Below are 25,051 nucleotides of genomic sequence, written 5' to 3' on the forward strand. Positions count from 1 at the left end.
TGCTTGTAAGGTCATTAAGTCAGTTTCACCAGCTGAGCATGTTGTTGGAAAGGAGATCTGGTGCTCTGTGTTCTTTCAAGGTGTTAGTAAATGCAGGGGAATGGATACATCTTCAACGTGTATTACAATTCATTAGTAATGTGTTAATGTCAAATTAGATGGATCACTGATGAGTTTGTGGCCTGGTTTTGTTCCCACTTTCTTTTGATCAAAATTCAATTCAGGCATTGTTTAGCCACACGTATGGGAACATGATGGGAAGGAATTGTGTATTGACAGTCCTCATGGTTTATTTGTAGGCCTTGTCGTATGTTGCATCTTCTGTAATATTTTTCTTGGGGAAAATGTTTTATTGGCAGTGTTTTTTTCACAATGATAAATGAAAATTAAAGATTTTCCTTACATTTTCTAATTAGAATTACAAAGAAAGACAACACACAGCTATTTGTTTAAATTCAATAGCAACCAAGTTCAGCCAATATTGGAGGGGATTAATATCAGCTGTTATGAATGACAAGACAATATGTATGTTAGTGTGAGGAAGTGGAACTGCAAAATAAATGATGGCTCACTATTAAACTAATTAATTGTGCTATTGTTGCTAGTAATTAGCAAATCAAATTCATGTTATGAGCATTTTTTACTTAACTTTTGCAAATGTAAGCTGGATTTGGTCTCTCACTAAATGAAAAAATTATTTCAGAATAATTTTGTCGTATATGCTACTCTGTTGTTAATTTTTACATAACTTGTCATTATAATTTGTGTTTGGTCCATTTTTTTGTTGTTGTTGTTCAGATTGTTGAATTTGACTTGAAAGGAATTGCTCTGGATAATTCATCTTCCCTAACAATTATTGTGAAGGATTTTGAAACAATTGGACAAAACAAGTATGTTACTTATTTTCCTCTCCCTACCCACTGCCACCTCAGCATTAAACACAACTTTAATTTAAAAAGTACAGGGGGAAAATGGAACTGTTAGCTGCTGTTTGCTGTGCTCTCTTCTGTCAATGCCAAGTAGTATTCTCTGTTGCTATTCTGAAAGGAAGTACACTCATGTCATCTTTTCTATTTTTTTCATGGCAGATTTCATGTGTGTTAGGCAAACATTCATGTTTACTCATAGTAGCCCAATTCCATTGTTAGCTTTTCTTTACTACTCTCTGCCTCATCCCAGCATGTGGATTCTGTTTTTTACAATACTCTAACAGCTCTGTGATAAACTGTGAATCAAGCCAGTGCCCTCAGGTCTCTCATTCTTGAGATTCCTGCAGGTCAGATAGGCAGGAATGTATTGCAGGCCTCTGACTTAGGGAGATTTCGAAACTTGAGATAGGAAAACTTATCAGTAATCAGAATTTTGTAATGGACTTAATAATGCATCAGAAACTAAAGGAAAGTGATTATCTGAATCACCTAAAATGCTTCACTCTGTATATGGGCTCAAAGTTAAACAGTCATATATGGTTGGTTTTCTTCACATTGTATTTGTAAATACCATCTAGACTCATATTTGTAACTTAACCCCCAGCTTGTGCAAATGCCTGTTTGCTTTGCTTGGGTTTATATACAGAAAGTTATTCATACCAAAGCCAGAGCAACACCTTCAAAGTAAGGCTCTTTGAAAAGAAGAGATTTGATATTATGAACATTCACATTTAGATGGAAGAGTACATGAAAGGAGGGAACATGGTAAGTTTCTCACCTACCAATTGCATGTATGCATAGCTTGTATTTCTGTAGAGTTACTATTCTATTTACTGAGTTGGAGAGAGATTTAGGACTACCATATCATAGATCTGCTACTTTTACAAGGTATCCTCTTTTAATACTTAAGAAAAAGTCTATAATGAAATACACGTCTGAAGTACTGCAGCATTTCAGAAGAGTGCTCAGTGGAAGAGTGTGCAAATAGCACTTCTATGGTTTGTCTGCATGCTAGTTCAGGGTTGGAAAGGTGGAGCACAATGCCTATCTAAGGTCCTTACTGCTGAGAGCTATTCTAATGACAGTTCAAGAAACCCAGTGTTTGCTCTTGATGTTTACAAGCAGACCCATTAACCTGGGAGGTGTAGGTGTCTAAGCAAAGTGGGATTCGAGTTGAAATCAGCAATCATCCCTTTAGAGATTCATGTTCTCATATATTTTATTTTAAAATCTAGATTGAATTTGAATTTTGTTTTTGAGTGTAGAGAGTATGTCTAGGGGCCTCTGTTGCCTGAGAACAAGCAATGAGAAGAACCTACACCATGTCTTTGGCTTTATTTTCTTTCTTCTGGAGGAAAATAAGCAGTGGGGATTGCTGTTGTCACATTCAAGGTAGTGACAACTTTTGCTCAGGTGTTCTGCTACTGTCTGTCTATAGGCCAGGAGCAGAGCACCGGGTTTCTCAGCCAGCCTCCCTCCCTGGCTGCTCACCCCCAAAGCTCCTGGCCAATACACACTCTGCTGTCCCATGCACTCCAGTGTGCTGGTTCCAGATACCTGGTCTGTTGCTATGCCCAAGAGGTGACTACAGAACCTGCACTACCCTCTGGACAACAGAGAAGATTGCAATATAAGACATTATTTGTTTCAGCTCCTAAAAGCTGATATAACTGTTCATCCAGTCTGTTTTTAAACATGCAGGAGAAGGAGTACAGTGGATGTTATTCTGCTTTTACACTGTGCCAAGGCACTGAACTCATTGCTTTGGTATGTTTTTGTAAATTAAGCCTGAAAGAACATTTGGATATTTTTCCATTTCTTTGTTTTCCTGGAGAGAAAATTTACTGCTTCATTTACAGGATCACTAAACTTCTGCAGATAGGTTAATGAGAGCTCATCATGGCGAAAAGTCACAATAAGTGGAAAAGATAAATAAAGCCAAGCACTGTATACAGACAGACCATCATAGGAATAAACCAGAGGACTTGTATGATTCATGCTTAGTTAGATTTTCTGGCATAAAGATGTTTGAAAAGAGAACACATCTGTTTTCTATTACATCTAATACTGTTAGTAGAAAGATTTCAAATTCTTCCAAATCTTTGTGCAGCTAAAAAAATCTCAAAACCCCCACAGTAATGTCAGTTGTCCTGTGAAGTTAAGAGAATGAGCGGGGATTATGTGCTTCACTGTGTCCTTTGTGTCGTTAGTAACCTAGTGAGACAGGAAGAACAGATTGGGCACACCCTTTGCTCTAACAGAAAAATGCAGCTACAAATGAGCAGTGCAGCAAATTATTTAATCATTACTAAGGATTTCTCATAGTTAAATAATTTCCAGATTGCTTAAATCCTCCTACAGCTGTACCCTTTTGTGTGAATTCTTTTCCACATCAGTGTGACTGTACATAGTTGCAGGCTTTCCTTGCATCCACTGTATGCAAGATCTAGACAGAAAGATTCAGTTTTGGGCTTTTCTTCCTTGCTCAAAACAGTATCCCTGTTTTGTTTATTTTTTGAAGTTTGTTCTTGCAAAGAGTATTATCAAATAAATATAGATAAAATAGAGGTTTTTCTCAATAAAAAGAGTTAAACATAGCAGGAATAACAGTTGGTGGGTGTTTGGTCTTGTAGCATACTCTAAAATGAAATATACACATTGAGAAAGGTTGAGTATATAATTATAACTGCAGCATAGAATCAAGTTTGCTGATGAGAATCATAAATATAGACCTCTTCCAAAATAAATCCTTAAAAATAGATGAAAATAATTTAAATGCTTGACTCTTGAGTAATTTAAACCTTGGGGCTTCCAGTAAGAAGTAGCATGTAAGCTAAAGAATTTAGTATAGATTGCTACCTTCAAACCAAGAGGAATAATAAAGTGGTTGGTACTGTGAGTTAACACTTCCTGATCCAGAAATGGGTGTGAAGTTTCACTTCACTTGGTTATTTGGGCAGCTAACAGGAAATGCTAACCACAGCACTAACAGATTAATTAGCTTTGGCACAAATGCAACTCAGTGTTTAATAGTTGGTCATCAGTAGTTCATTGATTTCATGCTTATAAGCTAGGTGTTTTCCTTTGATCACTGGGGAAACTGTCATAAGCCTGGTAAAGTTCAAAATCATCTTCTGAATAGGGACTTTGCATTAATTTTTGGTGTTGTCTCCAGTGGTAGACCAAAAGGTTTGAACTGCTTGTGGCAAGATAGGGTTTTTGCTTTACTCCTGCAAATGGAAAAGTTTCAGAGGCCAGACTGATTGGGCATTATACCTGTAGAAGTCTTAGGGATGGCCAAAAAGGTATTGAAACATTTAAGAAACAATATTCATTTACTTTGGTCTTCTGCTAAAACAGCTGATAAGCAAAAGGTCAGAGGATGCATTAAGCTGTTCCGGTAGCAGAAACTGTCCCCCTTGATGGTGTCAAGATACTAGTGTGATCTGGAATTAGATGGGCAAATGTTGATCTGCTCAGGCAAGGAGAAGAAAGCTGAAATAGGACCAGCAAATAACAGTGTCCTTTGATGATGAACAGGTGCTAAAAACTCTTCAGCTGTGCTGGAAGGAAAGGATTCCTTATCATCTTGTAAGTCATGACTTCAGATGGAGATCGCATACAATCCTGCCTGAAGAGGAAAAGTCTTCAAAGTTCAGAGGAACCCAGCAACTTCACAGTAGCCATGCAGAGAACTGGTGTCTAGTTACCTGTCAGAGGGAGCAGACCTTGCAGCAAAGCACTAAACATCAATGAACTGGTGATGGACATGATCTCACAACAGCCCCTGAGATCTGTCTTAGCTGACTTAGCCCAAAGATTAAAAACCCAAGAGTAGCATGTCAGAAAAAAAGACTTTCTCTAAGACTTTACAAAGTGACAAAGATGAGACCTAAGGATGACTTTGAGGCATTTCTTGTTACTTTGGAATGTATTACTTCAGTTGTTGAGTAGATGCATGATCAAAACCAGACTGGACATAGTCCTGGGTAACCTGTTCTAGCTGGCTAAGCTTGAGCAGAGGCACTGGACTGATCCTGAGTGATTCCTTCCAGCCTCATCACTTCTGTGATTCTGATAAAGGAGGGGTGAAACCTCCCAAATCCAGGGAACAGGATGACTTTGGGAAAGACAGAATAGTGCCCAAAGCTTAGAATTTGGCTAAAGTCTAGAAGTGGACTAAGATAGTTTATAGACTGAATATTAAATTTCTCACTCTTGGTAGAGTGGAAAAAGAGCAGAGACTGTTGTTGCCCAACCTGCTAAAGGAGGGGGAAATAAAAGAAGGAATAAAGAAATAAAATATAAATATAGAGGCAGCTGGTTGCAAGCAAGAACTCTATATTACTGATTCTCTCTTCAGTCTGCTGAAGGTGGTCACTATTTTAAAAATGGTTACTATGCATTCAAATGTGTGCAGTTGTCATTTGTACAGGGCAGATGAGGATGTAGAAATGAAAATATACAGTGGAAAATTTCAAAAGCACTACAGGTGAACAGCAATTCTTGAGTTAATGTCACCAGATAGGAGGGTGTGGCTGATGAAACATTCATCCTGATGATTTGAGATTACTTTGGGTGGCTTCTGAATTGATGTTTTTGAAGTTAAGTCACTCCAGCTCATATCAAATCAAAAGGTCAAGTCTACATAAATTTTCTACAAATGTGCATAAGAAAATACTTTCTTTCTCTAGAATCAGATTTGGCCTAGCTGCTTATGGGTAGACTTGTTGGGTTTTTTCCTTCTATGGCACTTCAAAATATGTAAGTTTCTGCAACTAAACAAGTTGTGATATGTAATACCTGGAAGGTATATTTGCAGGAAATTGATGTTTTATACTTAGGTATCCTAATGCACTTTGCAAAAAATTAATTTATGTTCTTGTGACACAGTATGCAAGAGTAGCTATAATGCTCCATGTCAAAAAATACCCTTGCATCCTTAGCTGCTCCATGAAAAAACTCTGTAACTTCAGGAGACCCCAGTAAGGTTCTCTGTGTACAGATCTTTTTCCTGCTTTGGCAGCAAAGCTGGTATTTTATTTGTAACACATATTCTTTGAAATATTTACAGGGTAAAATTACCTTGGCTCTTTTTTTTTTTTTTAATAGAAAAAAATCTCAGTTATTCCAGTAATCCACTTCAATATGGGAGTAAACTGCTACTACATACCATGGGAATGAAATACAGTGCCAGTGCGGGGTATCATGAGATCAGTACCACACTAAGAAATGTTGCCAAAACTAGAAGTAGTCTCTCAGGTTAAAAGTACATGTGATTTTCATCTTTCTGGGAGAGGGTGGGAGTGACTGATGCAGTCCCAAAGCAGGCAGAAGTAGCTCCTAAGTCTACCAGTTGTCAGACCCCTTTGAAACCTTACTTTGGTAGACTGCTCTAGAACCACTAGAAACATTCTGAGAATTTAGAGGCAAGAAGATGAACCTATTCCAAAATGCAGAGTATGGGCAAGAAGATTACTTTTGAAATCCTCTAATAAGCACATTGATTGCTTTTGTTCTCTTCCACTGTTTTCATTACAAAGACGTGAATATGTCTGATTTTGCATCTCTTTCTGTGTAGTACAACAGCTCTTGTACTTAGTTTATATTCACTGCTTCTCACCTGAGAGTCTGCAAATCAATGTATGGAAAGAAATTTTTATATTCCTTAGTTTACCAATGAGAATCCAGTGGTGGAAATAAGTGACATGGCTGTTGAAAGTTATACAGAAGATTATTTTCAAAAATATGTGAAAAATAATTTCATTTTTTAACCTCTTTTATGTTAAAGCTCTGGCTGCCAGAAAGAACATTAGAGTGTACTGAACATTTGAGTGTAATGAAACAGAAATTAAAACTTAGCAGTACACAATCATAACATGACATTTGTAATGGTCTTTTGTTGTGCTTTGAGTTTTCAAGTCATGGCTGGAGGTACTTGGTTGATGAACAGATACTAGCAAAAGACAAATGGGAACCTCTGATGTAGAGTTGCATTCTAATAATTATTTTTATTTAATTTCAGATTAATTGGAAGTGCATCTGTAGCACTTAAAGATCTTGTAGGCAACCAAAGCAGATCTTTTCCCTTCAAACTCATACCTCTGCTGAATGAAAGGGGACAAGAAACTGGAGTGAGTGACTTACATTTTCTTATTTTACGGGATTCTTGATCAAAATGCTCCAGCAACAGGGCTAATATCAATTTAATTCTTGGAAATTTCTAGCAAAAGTTCCAGACAGAAGAAATTTATAACCAGACATATATATGTATATGTCTATACAATTTTGTTTTCTCTGTATATATTATGTATTTGTATATATGTGTTATAATTATTATGGGCCACAGAGTATGCATAAAAATCAGTCTGATGTTGAAAAGATGCATTTTCCAAGTTTCATATGCCCTTTTTTTGCCCAATGCTGTGTAACCTGTTTAGCTTTAGCTACCTGTTGTCACAGCACTGGCTCTGGAAAGCACGTGGTCATGTGCATGTTCACTGCCAGCTCCGTTCAGAAAGTTACACAAGAACTTGCTTAACTTGATTTAGCAGGTGTTTAGATTTAAATGGTTATTAACTTAGTTATTAATTAAGTAGTTTTTGGAACCTGGGACCTTACTGTGTTTGTGCAGTGCAGCTGTAAAGGCACTTCATACTGCATTGTAGCACACTTCAATAATGAGAGACTCTAAGCGTTAATTTCAGTATCTCATCAGCTGTATTTTAATATCATGATTAGTTGGTCACAGGGTTGGGCTTTTTTTGCTGACTTCTTGTGTTACTCTGGCAACTAGGAATAATAATGGTTTTTTCAATAATCCAAAACCACAGGCAAGCACAGAAAAGACGGTTCTATAATTAGAATGGAAAATGACGTAGGGTTTTTCTTCCAGGAAGGAGATATGAACAAGCAATTAGAGAAGTCAGAGAGGAAATTTTACTTATGGTTCAGACTTGTTAATTTGTTGATGAGAGAGTGTTACTTCTCTACTGCTTTTGTTTTCCTGTCTGCAAATTTAGGATGTCACCTTGACTGCCATGAATATTGTGGAACTAAACATTTGTAGAACATCTTACATGCCTGTATTGTGACAGATTTTCTAAATATAAACACAGTAATTCCATTTGTTAGATATTATTTTAGAACCTGGTCCATTAGCTGCAAATTACTGTTTGTATGTATGTATATATATAGCTTAATATTCTTAATAATAGTTTATTAATTTACTAGTAGCTAAATGTTATAAAAGTGTTGTGCCCATGAAGAGTTAACTGTTAAAGCACAATGTTAGAACAACTTACTGCTTTAAATCAACTGTTGTGAATACTGTGGGCTACATAAAAAACTATTTTTCTATAGGCAACAATTGATTTGGTAGTAGGATATGAGCCACCAGCTGGACCTGCAAATCCAACTGATCCAGGAGGGACCAGTGCACAGGAAGGTATTTCAACCTTTTCTCAGAACATTATTGTTAAAAGCTCTTGGAGCTGTTTAAGGTAAGGCAAGAAAGCCATTCAGTAGCACTGTTCAGCAGAAGCAAGCATGTCAAGACTGCCAGGAAGTGATTTTAAAGAAATTAAGGATGATTCAGAAGCTAAGAAAAAAATTTGAATTTCCTGACATAAAGTGGATTTTAGTATCATTTTCTCTATTTGCTTAAAAACTTTTCAAAATGGCTTTTGTTTAGGAAAGAAAGGTTTTTGAATGTTCAAGTAAACAGTGATTATCTGCTGCAATTTTAGGGCTGTCCAAAAAGCAGAGAAGTCCTATCTATTACTTTCAATTTCAGGGAGCTTTGTGAAAAAAATTTACTGAATAATTAAAGCTCTTTTCCCTTTTAGAAAAATTGAGGTTTGGAAGAGACTGTTTTATATGAGGTTGATATTTGACTAGCCAATGAAATATTGTGATCAGTAGGGAATATTCTTTGGTCTCTCCATATATCGTATTAACTAGGCTTTTGCTAAGAGCATTTTTGAGATCTGGTTTTCCAGACTCTTAAAATAGCTGTGAAATAACAAGCTTTTTCAGTACACTGGAAAATAATAAGCCTAATATCAAAGCTGTGTTTGTGCAGACAGAAAGAAATTTAATAAATGTTTTGTGTTTGAGAAGTAAATCAGTTTGATCATTATTTGGTGATAGATAATAACATAAGAAGGAAAAAATTGAAATCAGGAGTCTTCTGGAGAGAAATTTTGATTGCACTGGCTCCTCTCAGAGGTGTTCTTGGAGAGTGGAAGGATAAGTAATATTAACACAAAAATTGTGTTGAATTCTGCACTTCAAAGTAATTTTATAGAATTGTGGACTTGAAGGCTAAAAATGCAAATTCATTTTTATGAGATTTTTTTGATAGCTGTTAAAATGTTTTTGAATTGTAAGATATATAAATGGCAGGTTTTTGGTACACAGCAACTGCATGAAAATTATTTCAGTGTGAATTACCAAATACACCTTAGTTAGTTATTATAAATGCCAATTTCCCATGAAATGAAATCACTTTTCCTGAGATAGCTATGAGTCAATTTCAGAAATTAAAAGTTAAGTGCTAGTGTGTGTAATCATTTAGCTGCATGGATCCATTCAGTCAAATGCATTTTGAGAGATGTTAGAGAGGTGGGTGGAGCCTTCTGCTTGTAAAATCCATGGTATGTCAGTCTCTCTGGTTTTACACATCTCGTACAAGGACCATGGAGGACTTCATTGTACAAGGTGATCATCAGCTGTAATTTATGAAGTTAGTGTACATTCTGTTAATGCCAACCACCAGAGACACAGCTCATTCTTCCTCTAAATTTTACCATAGTCACTGTCCAGTTAAGAAAAGCCGGAAACACAAGGGAGTCACCGCTTTTGTGGTCTAGATATTTATGGATCCTATTTTGCAATACTGGAATCTCAAAGTAAGATTCAGTATTGCAGTGTCATGTGGCTGTAGAACGGTCTTCCACAAGGGTTTGCTGATTTCAGAACTGTGAAAGAGCCTTACTGAAAAACTTATTCCACAGTTAAATATTGTGGAGAAAGATTACCTTTTGTTTTGGATGGCAGACCCTGAATGTATTCATGCATTCAAGATTCTGAACTAAAAAACAATGCTGTGCTATAGCCTAGTCTTGCTGATGGGAAACAGCAAGATTCATTAAACAGCAATGTTTATCCAACTGGAATAAAATTAATCCCTTGTGGTGTGGAATTGTGAACTAGTTGGGGGATGATGTCAGCTGAACTTTGCTACAATCGGTCGATTAAAAAAATGTATGGGAATCGTATTTGACACTCTGCATCCAGAAGAGAGACAGATGTAGAGTTAATTTGTTTAGGATATAAACTTGTTCTTAAGCAGGCTAAAATGACTAGCTTTCAAAAGGAGTTGGAAGAATGTAGTTGGCAAAAAAATTGTTGATGTGAGCTAATAATAGAATTTTAGTGGAACTCTTGGATATCAGACTCTTACTCCTGTAACTTTAATAGCAAGTTCTGCTATTTATTTATTTATTGCACTGTTTTTTGCTGTATGAGATGGAGAAGATGATGGAGGTTACGAGGATGGGTTGGATGGTGCAGTTGGTGGTCTCACACCAACAATTCCAAGTGGCACAAAGGAAGCCCAGCTAGCTAAACGCATCACCAAAGGAAAGAAAACACGGAGAATCCTCTCTAACAAACCACAAGATTTTCAGGTAATAGGTTTGTTAAATATTGTATGTTCCCTTTTTCTGCTAAGCATAACACTTCTTTTACGCAGCCTGATCATAATGTAATATCATCTTATCAAATGCACCACAGAGATAATTAGCCACTGCATTTGAAAGCCAGTATTTCAAAATTATTCCTCAAATGTTCCTGTTACTGAGATGTATGATTTTGTACAGTTCTGACTGAAACAGGGATGAACCTTATTTACTGTATGGTTGTATAGATTTCAGACTACTGTAGCAGCTTTAAAAATAAATGGTAAAGGCAAGTGAAAAAGCTCTAGTGAAATAATTAACCCTAACTTGTCTTGTGAAATTATTTACTGTCATAATAAATCTTGTGAAGTCTGGTTCTTGTCTGTCAGCTACTTCAGGTGTTGGGTAACATTTTTGGTGGTGTAATAAGCAACTGTTGTGATCAGGATCACAAATAATCTAGAGAATGAATTAGTACAAATGCTTGATTTTTTTTTTTTTTTTTTCCAGATTCGTGTTAGAATCATTGAAGGTCGTCAGTTGCCTGGAAATAACATAAAACCAGTAGTCAAAGTTCATGTTTGTGGTCAGACACACCGGACAAGAATAAAAAAAGGAAATAACCCATTTTTTGATGAAGTAAGTGGTGTGAGAACACACTAGCTGAAGTGTTGAGGCTATCAAATGTAGAGAAATAGTTCATACAGATTTCATTGTGATCAATTAATAAGAATTTACTAATATTTATGGGTAATTATGGCTAACATGCATTATGACATCCCTAGTCCTTTTCTTTATGTATTCACATCACTAAACACATCTCGGTCACTGACAGTCTTAGCAGATAAAACTGCCTAGAAGGAAGTCAAACTTTGTATGAGACATATGGAATATTTTCTTTGGTGCAGTTGGCCGTGTGACAGAATCACTTTGAATAGTATGTGTACAGGTTATAAAAATGATAGAAAAATTAATTAGAAATCATTGTAGATCTCTGTGGTGTGTGCAGATGAGTGCTCAGAGCAATGCCGTAGGACTGCCACAGAATCTGGAAATGTCACTGCCTTTCTACCCATGATTTTTAAAAGCACAACTAGATTTCTCTGTCCAGACAGGGTGTCTGTTTATCAAACACACTGAAATACAGGAGAGAATTCAAAGCCATCTAAGGGACACGAGAATGATCCCATAGCTGGAAGACTAATGCTGCAAAATTAAGTGTAATGGAGAAAATGCTGAGGATAACTCTCATTGTCTGGGCATGTGTGGAAAATTCAGAAGCTTTTGGAACATGGCAGGCATGTTTAACACAGAGACAAGACCAAGGAATTTACAAAACTTTGAAACTTGAACTAAGCTGTAGGTAGCAGTCAAGATTTATGAAACCATGGAAAAAATAGGGAGGGCAGAAAGTTGATTGCACCTTTTATTGAAACAATTCCTTGGCAGTCTCAATATCCACAGTAGTCTAAAACTGGAATAGGAGGGACCATGTTTACATACCCTTCCATTCTTTTTTTATAAAAAATGACTGGAATATAGCTGGGATCAAAGACCAAGCTTAGTGAGGCATGGTCTGTTATGATAACAAACTTATAAATAGTATATATATCTTCATGCTATCAAACTATCAGATTTATTACTACGGCCTTGAATTTCAAAAATTCAGATAATTACAACCACTATGACCACTAACTCTAAACAAGGGCTCTGAAAAATACAACAGAGATGGTTACACCAGGATTTAGTGCTGTGGCAAATGAACTTAACAGCTCCTGGAGTTGTTCCCCTGAGAAAAATATGAAGTGCAGAGCGAGGAGCAAAGGGCAGTGCTGGAAGTTTGCAGCACAGTTATGCTGACAGTGTTTGTTCAAATGGAAGTCGTGACTGTCTTGTCTGTGGTGTACTGAGTCAATTTACTAACTTCTGGTTTTCATTCTGCACTAAATTACCACATAAAATGTCCAGCAAGGAAGCAATGTAAAAGTACTGTATCAGGCATGCTTCACATGGCTCCTAAAATAATGCTTTTGCATTTTATGTACAAGTAATTGTGTTTATCGTTTTAAGACACGGTTTGTTGTTTGTCATTACCTTGACAGATATTTTTCTACAATGTCCACATGACTCCTTTAGAGCTGCTTGATGAAACAGTTAGCATTCGGGTAAGAAAAACCAGTGCATATTCACAAGACTGCTGGATACCTGTAGCATCCTCTGGCCATTTCACCAGGTTGTTTAGGAACATTCCAGTTTCATGTTCCTCTGTCTTTTTAGGTGTATGATTCTCACTCTCTACGAGCAGACTGTCTAATGGGTGAATTTAAGGTGGGTATGAAGTAAGCTCCATATCTAGACTAAATTAAATAAAACTGGAGAAAAATTTTAAGTGCTAGTTTTAAATGTTTGCATTTATACTTCTTTTTCATAGGGCCAAATAATTATCTGATGATGTCTTACTTCTCAAGCTAGAAACCATTTGCTCAAAGCACTAGTAAGCAGGTTTTTTATTTGAGTAAAGACTATTATTAAAGAAATTTGTGTGGTTTTTATACCAACTTCTCTAATTTGCATCTAGGCAATTCCTTCTTTTGTGGTCAGGTGATTATTTGGTATGAGGTAGGGTTTGAAGAGATAATTTTATTAGGTAGCTAATAGGCAGAATAGTGATATATATGGCGGTGTAAAGATACACATTTTCAAATGATGTGGAGAGGTGTTCCTTTAGTCAGAAGTAAAAACCATGGTGGAAAATTAACTTATTTAAAGTAGTTTCTGTGGTTCTGATGATATTAGTGAGATGGTCTTTATCTGGATTTGTTATGGTCAGCTTTGGGAAGTAGACATCTGCCTGCCAAGAATTCCTATGGCAGTTGTAATGGCTACTGGGATCCACTGTTACAACATTTCCAGTATCAGCTCTGCCTGTCTTTTCTGCTTTTCTGCTTACTTATTTGGTACTGCATAAATTCAATAGGACCAGCTCTTTACAAAAATATGCAAAGAGGGAGGAGTGTTCTTTTCTAAATGAAACACTTTCTGCCATGAAGCTGGTTGCCTTTTCTTCTCGCTGCTTATTTTCTTTGTGATTTCTGGTGATTCAGTCAGTGGTGTATTGCTCTGTGGAAGTTTGAATATTCACTAAGCAGGTGACAGCACATCACTCAGCTGCTTTCTGTTCCTGCAGGCACACATTCCAACAGGAAACCACAAGCATAATTCTGTCTAGAAAAATCACCCTTTCAGACTGTACCTGCAAGGGATACTAGCCCCAACTGCCATGAGCAAACATACTTACATTCCTGAACATGTTTGAAGTCTGATACAATGAATGAGGCAATCTTGTCCAGATTTGACACACTGGGGAAAGAAACAGTCATATTCTTAATAAGAAAAAGGAAATTATTAATTTAAAAAACAAAAAACCAAGTCTCACTTCTGGAACTGAAGGATGAGATGTTGAGCAGGAAGAAGGAACAAAAGTGTTCTGAAAAGCCTGTGTGAACATAAAATAATGAGTGAGCGTAAGGAATTCAAGAAGCAGTAAGCCAGCCCCATCTTGTGTCTCTGGTAAATGAAAAAGCTAGGGATCCAAGAAAAGAACAAAATAACTACATGTGTTATTTCGAACACATCTTTTCTTGCATTTTCTTTTTGGCTGCTCTATCCATCTGAAATCCCTCATTTTTCAGTGTAAGGCATTTTCTTTTTCTCCTAGTAATATTCTATGTAAACTATCTTTTCTTTGAGACAAGAGAACAATGTAGTACCATTGTACTGCCCATGAAAAACATGGGGGGAGTTGCCCAACCATTTTTCTGTTTTGGTATTTCTTCAGAAATTTCTTCTTTTTTTTGATCTTTATTTCAGATTGACATTGGCTATGTTTATGATGAGCCTGGTAAGTAATGGTTACTTCAGAACTTCTTTCCTTGAAACCGCAAGTTGAAACATTTCAATAAATTTCTAAAGTAAAAGAAGAAACTTAATGTAAAATTATTAAAGTTTGTTGCTTTAAGTATTAGCTTCAATATATAACTCAACTTCAGTAAATAACTTTTTTCAGTGAATTCACACTGAGGTACAAGCCCCTTTTATATCAAAGACTTAAAATTTGAAAAATAATGCAAAAAATATCCCTGAATTAGTATGCCGAAACAGTTTAACACCAGATTTCTTGTTTTGGATGGTACTATTGAGACCTGTCTAGGACATGATTATTTTGTTAAATAATTGAGGTAATTTACAATAAAGCATACTTTTGAAATAGCTCACTGCTTATATGATGTCTGGCATTTTTTAATGGATATTACTGGGGCCGATGGTGATGATTGTTTTATTTCAGGCCATGCAGTCATGAGAAAATGGCTTTTGCTGAGTGATCCTGAAGATACAAATTCAGGAGCCAAAGGCTATATGAAAGTCAGCATGTTTGTCCTGGGAACTGGGGATGAGCCACCAGTAAGTTTAATTTAAATGTTTTTCTTCCCCTCTCCATCCCCACAGATATTTATTTATTTGTGCCCCCCCAACACTTTTACTACTGTATAATTTGCTCTGTGAGTAGTATTTATAAAACAGAATTTACAAATGGTTTCTGGGACATCCTGTACTAAGTGGCTAACTCAAAGCTTGTTTTGTTATTCTGCTCAGTTAAGCAACATCTATGATTTGTAGATACCCCTTCACACACTGGAAGTAGAGATCTGTTAGCCTGGTTTTGCATGCAAGCTAATATGTAATTCTCCTTAGCATAGCTAAGCAGGCAGAGTAACACTGATACCAGTTCCAGGACTAAGTCAGGAATGTCTCCACTACCACAAAACATAGACAAGCTCACAGAGAAACCAGAGTACTAGAAAGCTCCAAATTTTTCCTGATGAGGATCAGACCCCTCAATAATTACAAGTCAGGCACAAGTGATTTGATGTGGATAAAAGCAGTAGGTAGTTTTAACAATCCAACCTTCACTGTCTGCTATTCTGTCAAGGTGAAAAACAGTGACTTTTTTCCTGTAATACTTTTCTTACCTGACCATTACCTGTATTTTAAGTTCAGCTTTTCTTCCTGTCTGATATTTTTTGCATACTGTTACTCCTTGGTTAAATGTAATGCCTAGAACCATGGCAGATTGCCTTTTAGTTTCTTATTAACTGTTCCTCTCTGCTATCCTTATGATTCTTGAAATCACAAGGATATGTGTAGTTATTAGTGGTGTGTTTATTTTTAAAGGAGGAAGAAGTAAGTTCTGGTAAGTTATATGAGACTTGTAAGCCTTTTCTAATTGTAGTAAATGCCTTCTCTTGAGATGAGTATGAAATTTGCATGAAGTTGGCATTGTACATGTGCCGAAGTCATCATTGTCTGATGGTGATGATTTTGAAAGTGTGATTATAATGGGCTCCTGAGTACTTTGGAGATAAAACTGAAAGTAAAATAGTTTAGCCAGAATCAATTTTTTTGTGGCTTGATAATTTGATACAGTCTCATTCATCATGAAACTGACAACAGTCTTTAGCTAATCAACAGAAGTTTAGCTAATCACCTTAATCCTAATTCTGTACATTGCCTTGTCTTTTTTTTGTCTACAACTGTATCCCCCAACAGGTTGAAAAAAGGGAGAGAGATAATGAAAGTGATGATGTGGAGAGCAATCTTTTATTACCTGCTGGGATTGCACTTCGATGGGTCACTTTCCTTCTCAAAATCTACAGAGCCGAGGACATTCCACAGAGTATGTAGCTTCTCCCTCATTGTCCATTGGTGTTTGAATACCATTAGAAATAGTTATTAAGAGAATATAGGTGACTTTTTATCCCTTACTAGCATGCTTTCTCACCTATATCTGTGCCAAATAGCAATGTCTTCAAATACATGTATCATGTTTTTCAAATACAGTCACGCCTTTAAATTCAGGAGCACATCAGAACTCTTATTTTGTTTGAAAAAAAATTATATTCTTAAAATTGCTCCTAAGCTAAAATTCTTAATTTTTTACCGGCAACACCTAATAGTAATAATAACCTGAATTTAATCTTTGACACCTCTCCAGTGGATGATGCTTTTGCACAAACTGTCAAGGAAATATTTGGAGGAGAAGCAGACAAGAAAAACTTGGTAGATCCATTTGTAGAAGTTTCTTTTGCTGGGAAAAAGGTAATTTGGTAAATATCTGAACCATTGTATTCTAACTGTAGTCCTGAGAACAGGACATATGCCAACATGAATGTTTAAGTTTACTGGAATTATGGAAATTAAAAAAAAAAAAGAAAAAATAAAGTTAACTTCATTTAACTTCATAAACTTTTAAACTTTGTTAACTTTATTAACACTTTGTAAAATGACAAACTTCAAGGTACAATAGAAAGGGTGTAAAACTGATGACTAATGAAAGGAATGTATGACTAAAGGCTAGAACTGACATATGCCAGATTGCTCACCTACCAGTTGTTCCTGATTGCTTTTAGTAATTGGCGATACAGATCTTTCTGGGCAGACTGACCACATTTGTACATTTAAATAATAAAGTGTTCCTTAGAATGCCAAATTTGATGTGGATCACAATTGCACAACCTATAAAATAACCTATAGTACAACAACCTATATTTTTCTACAACCAGTAGTGTGGATGATCTTTAGAAGACATGACTAGCAAATAATGCAGCCTCTACCCTATGAAATATTCTTCATCTACGCTAAAATCTGCATAAAGAAAGCTGGAATCGAGTAATTCCTTCATCTCATTTCTCTGCTGTGATAAAAGCACGTTAAATTGTGGCTTGTGGAAATAAGCTTTAATAATTTCATTTAGTCATAGCTAGTGAAAACAAAAGGTAGCATAACGCAAATTCAAGTTTAAACACTGTTTCAATATTTTCTTTTCCTCTAAAAGTCATTAATGCTGCATAAGTAGATTAGTCTAACAGTAGTTATCAGTGGAAAACTCATTGAGCATCAATGGCTCATTGCAGCATTAATTCAGGATTCGTTGACTACTATCCCTAATTTTTCCAATTGGGTAGTGACATGTCCTAAATCATAGCTAGTAAATACTTTTGTTTCTGTTTTACCTTTGATGTCTTGTATATTTGGTTTCATTTTTGGCAGGTTTGCACAAATATAATTGAGAAAAATGCTAATCCAGAATGGAATCAAATTATTTATCTTCAAATCAAGGTCAGTTTTTTACCCTTGTTTCTGTAGTGAACAGCCATTTTTTGGGAACTCAGGGCATTGACATTACAGAGGTGAAAAAAGTAATGAGTTATTTTACTTTCATTGGTTTTTTTTATTTCAGTTTCCCTCGATGTGTGAGAAAATAAAGCTTTCAGTTGTTGACTGGTGAGTTACGACTTTTAATCAAATTACTTGAGAAGCTAAATGATGATAAGCGGAGAAAAGTCTGGTTCTATAGATGTCAGGTATTTTTACAGTGCCTGACAGTATTTAAGAAAGCGTTTAAGTACCTTTATGGTTTCTGTACAAGAGATCTGATTAGTGTAACATGAGATTATTTTAATTGTGTGCAGTGAGAATTGAACACTGTCGCTGTTTAATGATAGTATAAAAGTCAAGTGACTTCTTCATTGTCTACAGCCCACTTTTGTAACTTGTCATTACTGGTTTTGTTAGTAATATTGAAGCATTTTGGGTCATAGAAAATGTGTGTACTAGTAGCTTGCCACTTTGTGTGATGACCAGCATTATATTTAAATAAAATCTTTCTTTTTTTTCTTTTTTTTGTAGGGATCGACTTACAAAAAATGATGTAGTTGGAACAACATATTTAAGTCTTTCAAAAATTGCTTCTTCTGGAGGAGAGATTGAAGGTAATTGTTTGAGCAGTGTGTAACACACTATCTTCTCTTGTGTTACACAGAATGGGAAAGATCAGTGCTCTAAGAAAGTATAGATTTATCTACAGCTTCTCAGTTCCCTGGCAACAGGATTGTCTGTTCATGAAATTTTCAAAACAGTGCTCCTAGAAAACATTCTAGGGGACTTTTAAAAGCAAAGTATTAAAATTTTAATTATAAAAGCACATGATCATGGAAATGGCAGTGATTCAAGACTTGGTTTTCCATTATATATATATATGTATATGTATATGTATATGTATGTATGTATGTATGTATGTTAATGAACTAAGGACATTTGCAAGTACTTTCTCAAGTTCAGGAAATGATGTGATATCACAATCTACCATCCATGTGTAAGATATGAAAGTTTACTTAGATTCTTAATGAGAAATTTAATTTCAAGACAACCTGGAGTCACTGCTTCAGAACCACTTCTTCTTTGGACACTGGTAAACATGACTCCTTTTGCTACCTTAGAAGAGTATCTGTTCTGTCTCTGAGAAGAGAACCTAAAAGCTGTGGAATGTTCCTGAGTAGTTAGCCTAAAGGAACTATCTACAACCACATACTCACTTCCTGGACACCACTAGGCTGCTTTCAGATGCTATATTCTAATATAATCTTGTGATTACTGATCATTTCTTTGTGATCTATATCTATAATCATCTCTTTTTATAGCAAGATCTTTCATACAGTTGGGCAGGCTCCCAGACTAGGATTCTGTGTTAATTTGCCAGAAAAATTGTTTTATCTTTTTAATGAACACAGTTTGGCATATTAGTTATCCATACAGAATTACAAAGCTCAACGTTAAACAAGCTTAACATGTATTTATCTGGCTGTCTATGCTATTTTGAAGGACACTGTCTCAGAACCTTTTCACCATTGTTGCAATAAGAATCCAAATTACTAATTTTCTCTCTTGTACTGATAATATGTATATGATATGTCCTTGTCTGAGACAGACAAATTTGTCCTTAAGGTGGTGGCTATATCAGGTGTTTAAAAACAAAGTTAGTGGCTCCAATCCTATACTGACTCGAGGCAAGAATTGGATGGAACTGTATTTTCAGTCATATAAAAGCTTATAATGTAGTCCTCTTAGAAGAACTGCTGTTGAAGTATGACTTCATGCAAACATTCTTTTTATATATCCTATGCAGAGCCAGAAACAAAAGGAAAGGGCAGTGGGAAAGCCAAGACAGAAGGGTTGGGCTGTTGGGGAAAATTCAGCTCTGGAGAGATCATTGTTCTCCCCATATGAGTGTGTACCCTGAACTGCAGCTGAGTCACAGCGCATTTACACTTCAAACACAGGCACTCAGTAACTGGGGAGATTGCTTTGGTTGCTCTCTCTGCTGAGGTATTGATGTTGGAATAGCCATTTCTGTTATCTTCTCTCTAGTGCTCTGCCTGAAGCCTGTTCTGGCTTCTAAAGGATTGTGAAACTGAACCAGTCTATAGTCCTCAGTAAATGTAAATGTAGATACCCCAAGGGGCCCTGAAATGTAATTTAAAATGTATTTTAAATGTAATTAATTGTAAATTCTAATTTAGAAATGTAAATTAGAAATCCTAATTTAGGGTCTCTAAAATGTCGTCAAGATTTTAAAAGTATTTTTAAAAATAAATCTGCATTTTGTGTGGACGAGAATTGTACAAAGCTGAAAAATAAGCGATAAAACAAGATATTTTTTCAGATACATGCTGGTTTTATCCCCTTTGGAATTTGTAGAGGAAGAGTAATAACTTCACATATTAACCAGAAGCAAAATTCTAGCTGATATGAACTTTATTTTTTCTCAAGCTTTCAACCTTATTTTAAAAGGAGATTGCTTTGTAATGTGAGTTTGTTTTTAAAATGCTATTGTCACTTGTCATATAACTACTTCTCTTTCCATAATATAGATTTTTCATCTTCAGGAACAGGGGCTTCATCATATGAAGGTTTATATCTTCACCTGTTACTGATTTTGTGTTCCATTGCCCAAACTGAAGAGTATTGCCTAAGATACTCCATCAGCTTAAAAATATTTGTAATAATTGTTTGTCTAAAAGATTTGACCACTGTGATTAAAGAGTATCAAACAAAACTAACTCTATAAACCAGTTTTGGCACTGGAATTGGTTTGAAAATATTTCTGTTTGGCTGATGCTTCAAGCTGTGTGTTAGAGATGAGCATGTAGTCGCTTCAATTGCAGAGTGCTAAGTCTAACAATGGCTTGAAATTTTTAACTTAGCTATGGGATCACAGGCATATTTGCACCTGCAGAGCCCTGCAGAAGTAAATAACTGCTTAAAATAATTAGTGGCTGTTTTGCTTATGCTTAACAAGATATATAAACAAAATCTGGAAAATAAAATCTGCTTTTGTTACTACCTGGAGAGGTGACTTTTTCCATAACTGTCAAGGTTGACATCCAGGTTTGAAAGACTTTCTAGTAAACATTTAAATAGTATGAAATAAATACAACTGGAATGAAGTTGAAAGGTAATCAACATTCATCCACATGGTACTTCATTTACTATCCTTCTTTCTTAATAAAGTAATATTGTTAAAGGCTGAAATGATTTCTCAGAGTCACTTTCTATTATACATGATCATTAGTCTTCTAAAAGTAAACAATTGAATTTTAAATTTAAAAAAAAACAGAAAATAAATTATTTTTATTCCAGTTTTGGGAGGGTTTTGGTTGTCTATATGTTTTTAAATTTATATTCTGTTTAATTGATTGGCATCAGTAAGTAGTGAATGCATTGATTTAACACATTTCTGTTTCTTAAACCTAGTCATACTGAGGTCTGATGTGAGCAGTTCAGTCTTAGAATTTTTTAAAAATTGGACATTATTCCAATGATTTTTTTTTTTCATTCAAATTTTGAATTGTTTCTGATTCAGAGGTAAGGATGTGAAAGTATCCAAATGCAAAATAGAGAACCGCAAATCTTTATTTTATATTGTGCAGGTTATACATGACTTTGTGTTGACAGGAAATTGCATCAAGACATCACATTCACTTTTTCAATCCACTTGTGTCACTCAGCAGTGGCAGAGTCACACAAGGCATAACCCTTGATTGTCACTGTCTTACCTCAGCCTTCTTTCCTGTGAGAAATAATTGCATCCCTCCCTGTGCTGCAGATCACTCCAGGCAAAGTTGACCTGTTGTTTCTCATCTTTTTTTTCTGCTAGAAAGTGCATCTTTTGTGTGGCTGTTTAGTTGGATCATTGGCCTCACAGTGCACTTAAGTGATCGTAAATGTTGTTTTACACAGTTTCATTTTCTTCTAGAAGACATGCTTTCTATTAGCATAAGAACATATTACCCATGCACATAAATTAAAACCATACGTTTGGAGTGTGACATAAATTCTTATTCTGTGGGATTTTTGCTGCATGAAGCATATTTAGTGTAAATGTTGTACAGAGAAGAAAGAAGTTAGGTACAAGTACAGTCAGTAATATAATTACTTTAAATTCATATGGTATATACAGAGAGTAAAGTGTTCTTATATTACTAATACCTAACTAATATCTAACATTTCTTCTAATGGATTTGATAGTCATGTTATTTGTTTCTTTCTGGCTCAGTATGGTAATTAACAAAGATATCATGATAATGTCTTCCATTAGTAAACTCTGGAGAAACTGAAGTTGGCTTTTTACCAACATTTGGGCCTTGTTACCTAAACTTTTATGGAAGTCCAAGAGAATACACTGGATTCCCAGACCCATATGATGAATTAAACTTTGGAAAGGCAAGTTTCTTTATTAATTGTTTTTCATAAAAGAATTAACCCAATTATTTTTAATCAATTAATTTATTCGTTTTCATGTGGTTATTTTACATTAAACACATCTTTCTCTTTATTTTTGAATAATAGTTTATATTTACGATTAATAAGAAAGTATGATAGTATTTTCCATTCCTGTTTTTCTTTTAAAGATATTTTTGAAGGAGCAGCAATGATTTTGATGATTTTCACTAACTGCACCTTTGCATGCATTTGTATTTCTTCTTTCCTTGTTTGCATAAATATGTTTTTGACTTCTAGCATTAAGCCAACTGCTTTATTTCACTTTTTCCAATATGTACATCCATGCCTCTGCAGGAGTTTTGAGAACACTTCAGTGAAGCCAGAATCATGTACAGCTAAAAAAAATATACACTTCTTTAGGGCAAATATATAAAATTTTATTTAGTATGTGTCTGTGTTACAGGGAGAAGGAGTTGCTTATAGAGGGAGAATTCTGGTTGAACTATCTACATTATCTGAAAGCAAGCCTGTTAATAAAAAATTAGAAATGATTCCTAATGATGACTTACTGGTTGTCGAGGTAAGTCCTTGTTTTATTGTCACTGTTGGTAGTGGAGATGTGCCTTGGCTGGTTGTTTCTAGAGAGTGATCTAACTCACTAAAATCAGTACAACAAACTGCAATCCCCTGGTTAAGAGAGATGGTTACTGGTGGCTGAGGAGTAGTAGCTACACAAATGTCATGCCCTTGTAGCAGGAAGTGTTAATCTGAAACATATTTTATAATATCAAATAGAATATATTATATGTGATATTATATTATATTATAATATTTTATAATATTAATTACAATTGTAATTGTAAAATTACAGAAATTTTGTACATTATTTGGGCCAGCTCCCAGACAATGACTCTTGTGTTAATTTGCCAGGAAAATTGTTTTATCTTTTTGTAGAATATTAGATAAATAGTAGAATATTATATAAAAATACATATAATATATAGAGTATGTAATGTATAATAACATATATACTATAGAGTATATGATACATAATATTATTTTATATTATGTGATTTATTATATATGATATATGTTATATAATATAAAAGCATAGTATTTTATAATATCAAATACAGTAATTTATTATACATGCTATATTTTTTGGTTTCTTCTCAGAAAATAGTAAAAAGATTAAAGTTATTATTTCCATTTAGATATTGCTATTGTTTTCTATAATTGTGGATCCTGTTTTGAAATACAACTGAAAAGGTTGTTTTGGTAGAAATACCAGCGCAGGCGGAAGTTCTGCTTGGCTGCTGTGTTCCATTCTGCCACCATGCTGCAAGACACGGGTGAGCCCATCCAGTTCGAGGTGAGCATTGGCAACTACGGCAACAAGTTTGACACCACCTGTAAACCTCTGGCATCAACCACCCAGTACAGCCGCGCTGTTTTTGATGGTAAGGGTGCTCTGGTTTGGGGATGAAATACTCTAAAATTGTCTTTTGGAAGTGCTGTTTATAGCTTTGGAATGTCAGCCCAAACTGCACGGAGCACCTCCTGAAAATGCGACAGAAAAGAGCGTGTGGCTCTTCACAGCTTTTGAGATGAAGTTACATTTATGGAATACGTGCTGCAAGGCCTACTGAGGTTATCAATGAAATTTTGACAGAATTCAGTAAAATCTTTTGACCATGTACTAGATATGCACAAGTTCTGCAAGGAAAAGAAATCAAGTTATTTTTGAGGTGTCTAGAATTAAGTGGGGAAAATGCACTTTGAATATCCCGATTTGGAATTAAATAATAACTTGTTTTTAACCCATACATCTCTCAGCCTAGAAAGAAACAAATTAGCTAGATCACAGGAAAATACATTTTGGCTATAGTTTGTTTATTAACTGAAAAGAATAGTTGTTGGTTTTTTTCCTGTGTATTAAATTAAATAATCAGACTCACTTTAGAAAATGATTATTTGAATATTTTATTTCAAAGAGAAAGTTATATTAATGTGCCATCTACATCACTATGTTATGGGAAATAATGTTAACAACTAATTTATTTTTTAAAATCTGTTGGATTTTGAAACAATTTGAAAAAATTTGAAGTGAATTATTACCATTCAGCAGATGCTATAGTGGCTTGAAAATACAAATCCTTTTGTGAATTTGGAGTAGCTTGTATTTCTTAATGATTTTTAGTATATAAATTATATGAATGTAGCAAGAGTGTACAGTATGTATTCCTGTCATGAATTCTAAATCTTACATACACATGTTTCACACCAGGTAATTATTATTACTACTTGCCGTGGGCAAACACAAAGCCAGTTGTAACGCTGACTTCTTTTTGGGAGGACATAAGTCATAGATTAGACCCTGTGAATGTAATCCTAAACATGGCTGAAAGACTGGTAAGACATTTAAAATCTTTCTTATTCTGATAAGCTTTTAATTTTTTTCTTTTTCATTTAGAGGTGTAATCAAAAAGTGACATTTTGAACAAATAATGGAGATTTTGTGATACTTCCTCTCCTTTTTTCTTAGTCAAAAGTTGCTTAGTGTAACAAATGGCACTGTTAATCATAGGTCTGTGTTTTAGCAAGGCTCAATACACTCCTTGAATCCACAGGGAATTCCCAAGGGAAGGAAGAGTCCTCAGTGTTGGTTAGGAGCATGTTAAGTCTGTGGGACTGTCATTTGCATGTTTTGTTAAATGCAGTGGGGGAGAACATCAGAATAGCCCTGTTAAATACAAACTAAGTTTAAACATGAGTCTTTTTTTGGTTTGGCCTTTACGCAGACAAATAAATAAGATCAGA

The 25,051-nt window shown here is 35.2% G+C and overlaps 1 protein-coding gene across 2 annotated transcripts in view; it reads left to right on the forward strand.

The window, feature by feature from the left end:
• MYOF (myoferlin) overlaps positions 1 to 25,051 on the forward strand; it is a 63,752-nt gene that overhangs the window by 6,047 nt on the left and 32,654 nt on the right. For both annotated transcript variants that reach the window (XM_058841631.1, XM_058841632.1), the window contains exons 3-21: positions 799 to 890; positions 6,955 to 7,063; positions 8,292 to 8,376; positions 10,461 to 10,621; positions 11,123 to 11,251; positions 12,715 to 12,777; positions 12,890 to 12,940; positions 14,483 to 14,513; positions 14,958 to 15,073; positions 16,220 to 16,346; positions 16,665 to 16,768; positions 17,720 to 17,788; positions 17,910 to 17,953; positions 18,359 to 18,441; positions 20,380 to 20,418; positions 22,107 to 22,235; positions 22,699 to 22,811; positions 23,514 to 23,691; positions 24,519 to 24,643. In XM_058841631.1, coding sequence (XP_058697614.1) covers positions 799 to 890; positions 6,955 to 7,063; positions 8,292 to 8,376; positions 10,461 to 10,621; positions 11,123 to 11,251; positions 12,715 to 12,777; positions 12,890 to 12,940; positions 14,483 to 14,513; positions 14,958 to 15,073; positions 16,220 to 16,346; positions 16,665 to 16,768; positions 17,720 to 17,788; positions 17,910 to 17,953; positions 18,359 to 18,441; positions 20,380 to 20,418; positions 22,107 to 22,235; positions 22,699 to 22,811; positions 23,514 to 23,691; positions 24,519 to 24,643 — 1,848 coding nt within the window. The remainder of the gene's footprint in view (positions 1 to 798; positions 891 to 6,954; positions 7,064 to 8,291; positions 8,377 to 10,460; positions 10,622 to 11,122; positions 11,252 to 12,714; positions 12,778 to 12,889; positions 12,941 to 14,482; positions 14,514 to 14,957; positions 15,074 to 16,219; positions 16,347 to 16,664; positions 16,769 to 17,719; positions 17,789 to 17,909; positions 17,954 to 18,358; positions 18,442 to 20,379; positions 20,419 to 22,106; positions 22,236 to 22,698; positions 22,812 to 23,513; positions 23,692 to 24,518; positions 24,644 to 25,051) is intronic.

This window comes from Poecile atricapillus, chromosome 6, assembly GCF_030490865.1.
Source record: "Poecile atricapillus isolate bPoeAtr1 chromosome 6, bPoeAtr1.hap1, whole genome shotgun sequence".
NCBI lineage: Eukaryota > Metazoa > Chordata > Aves > Passeriformes > Paridae > Poecile > Poecile atricapillus.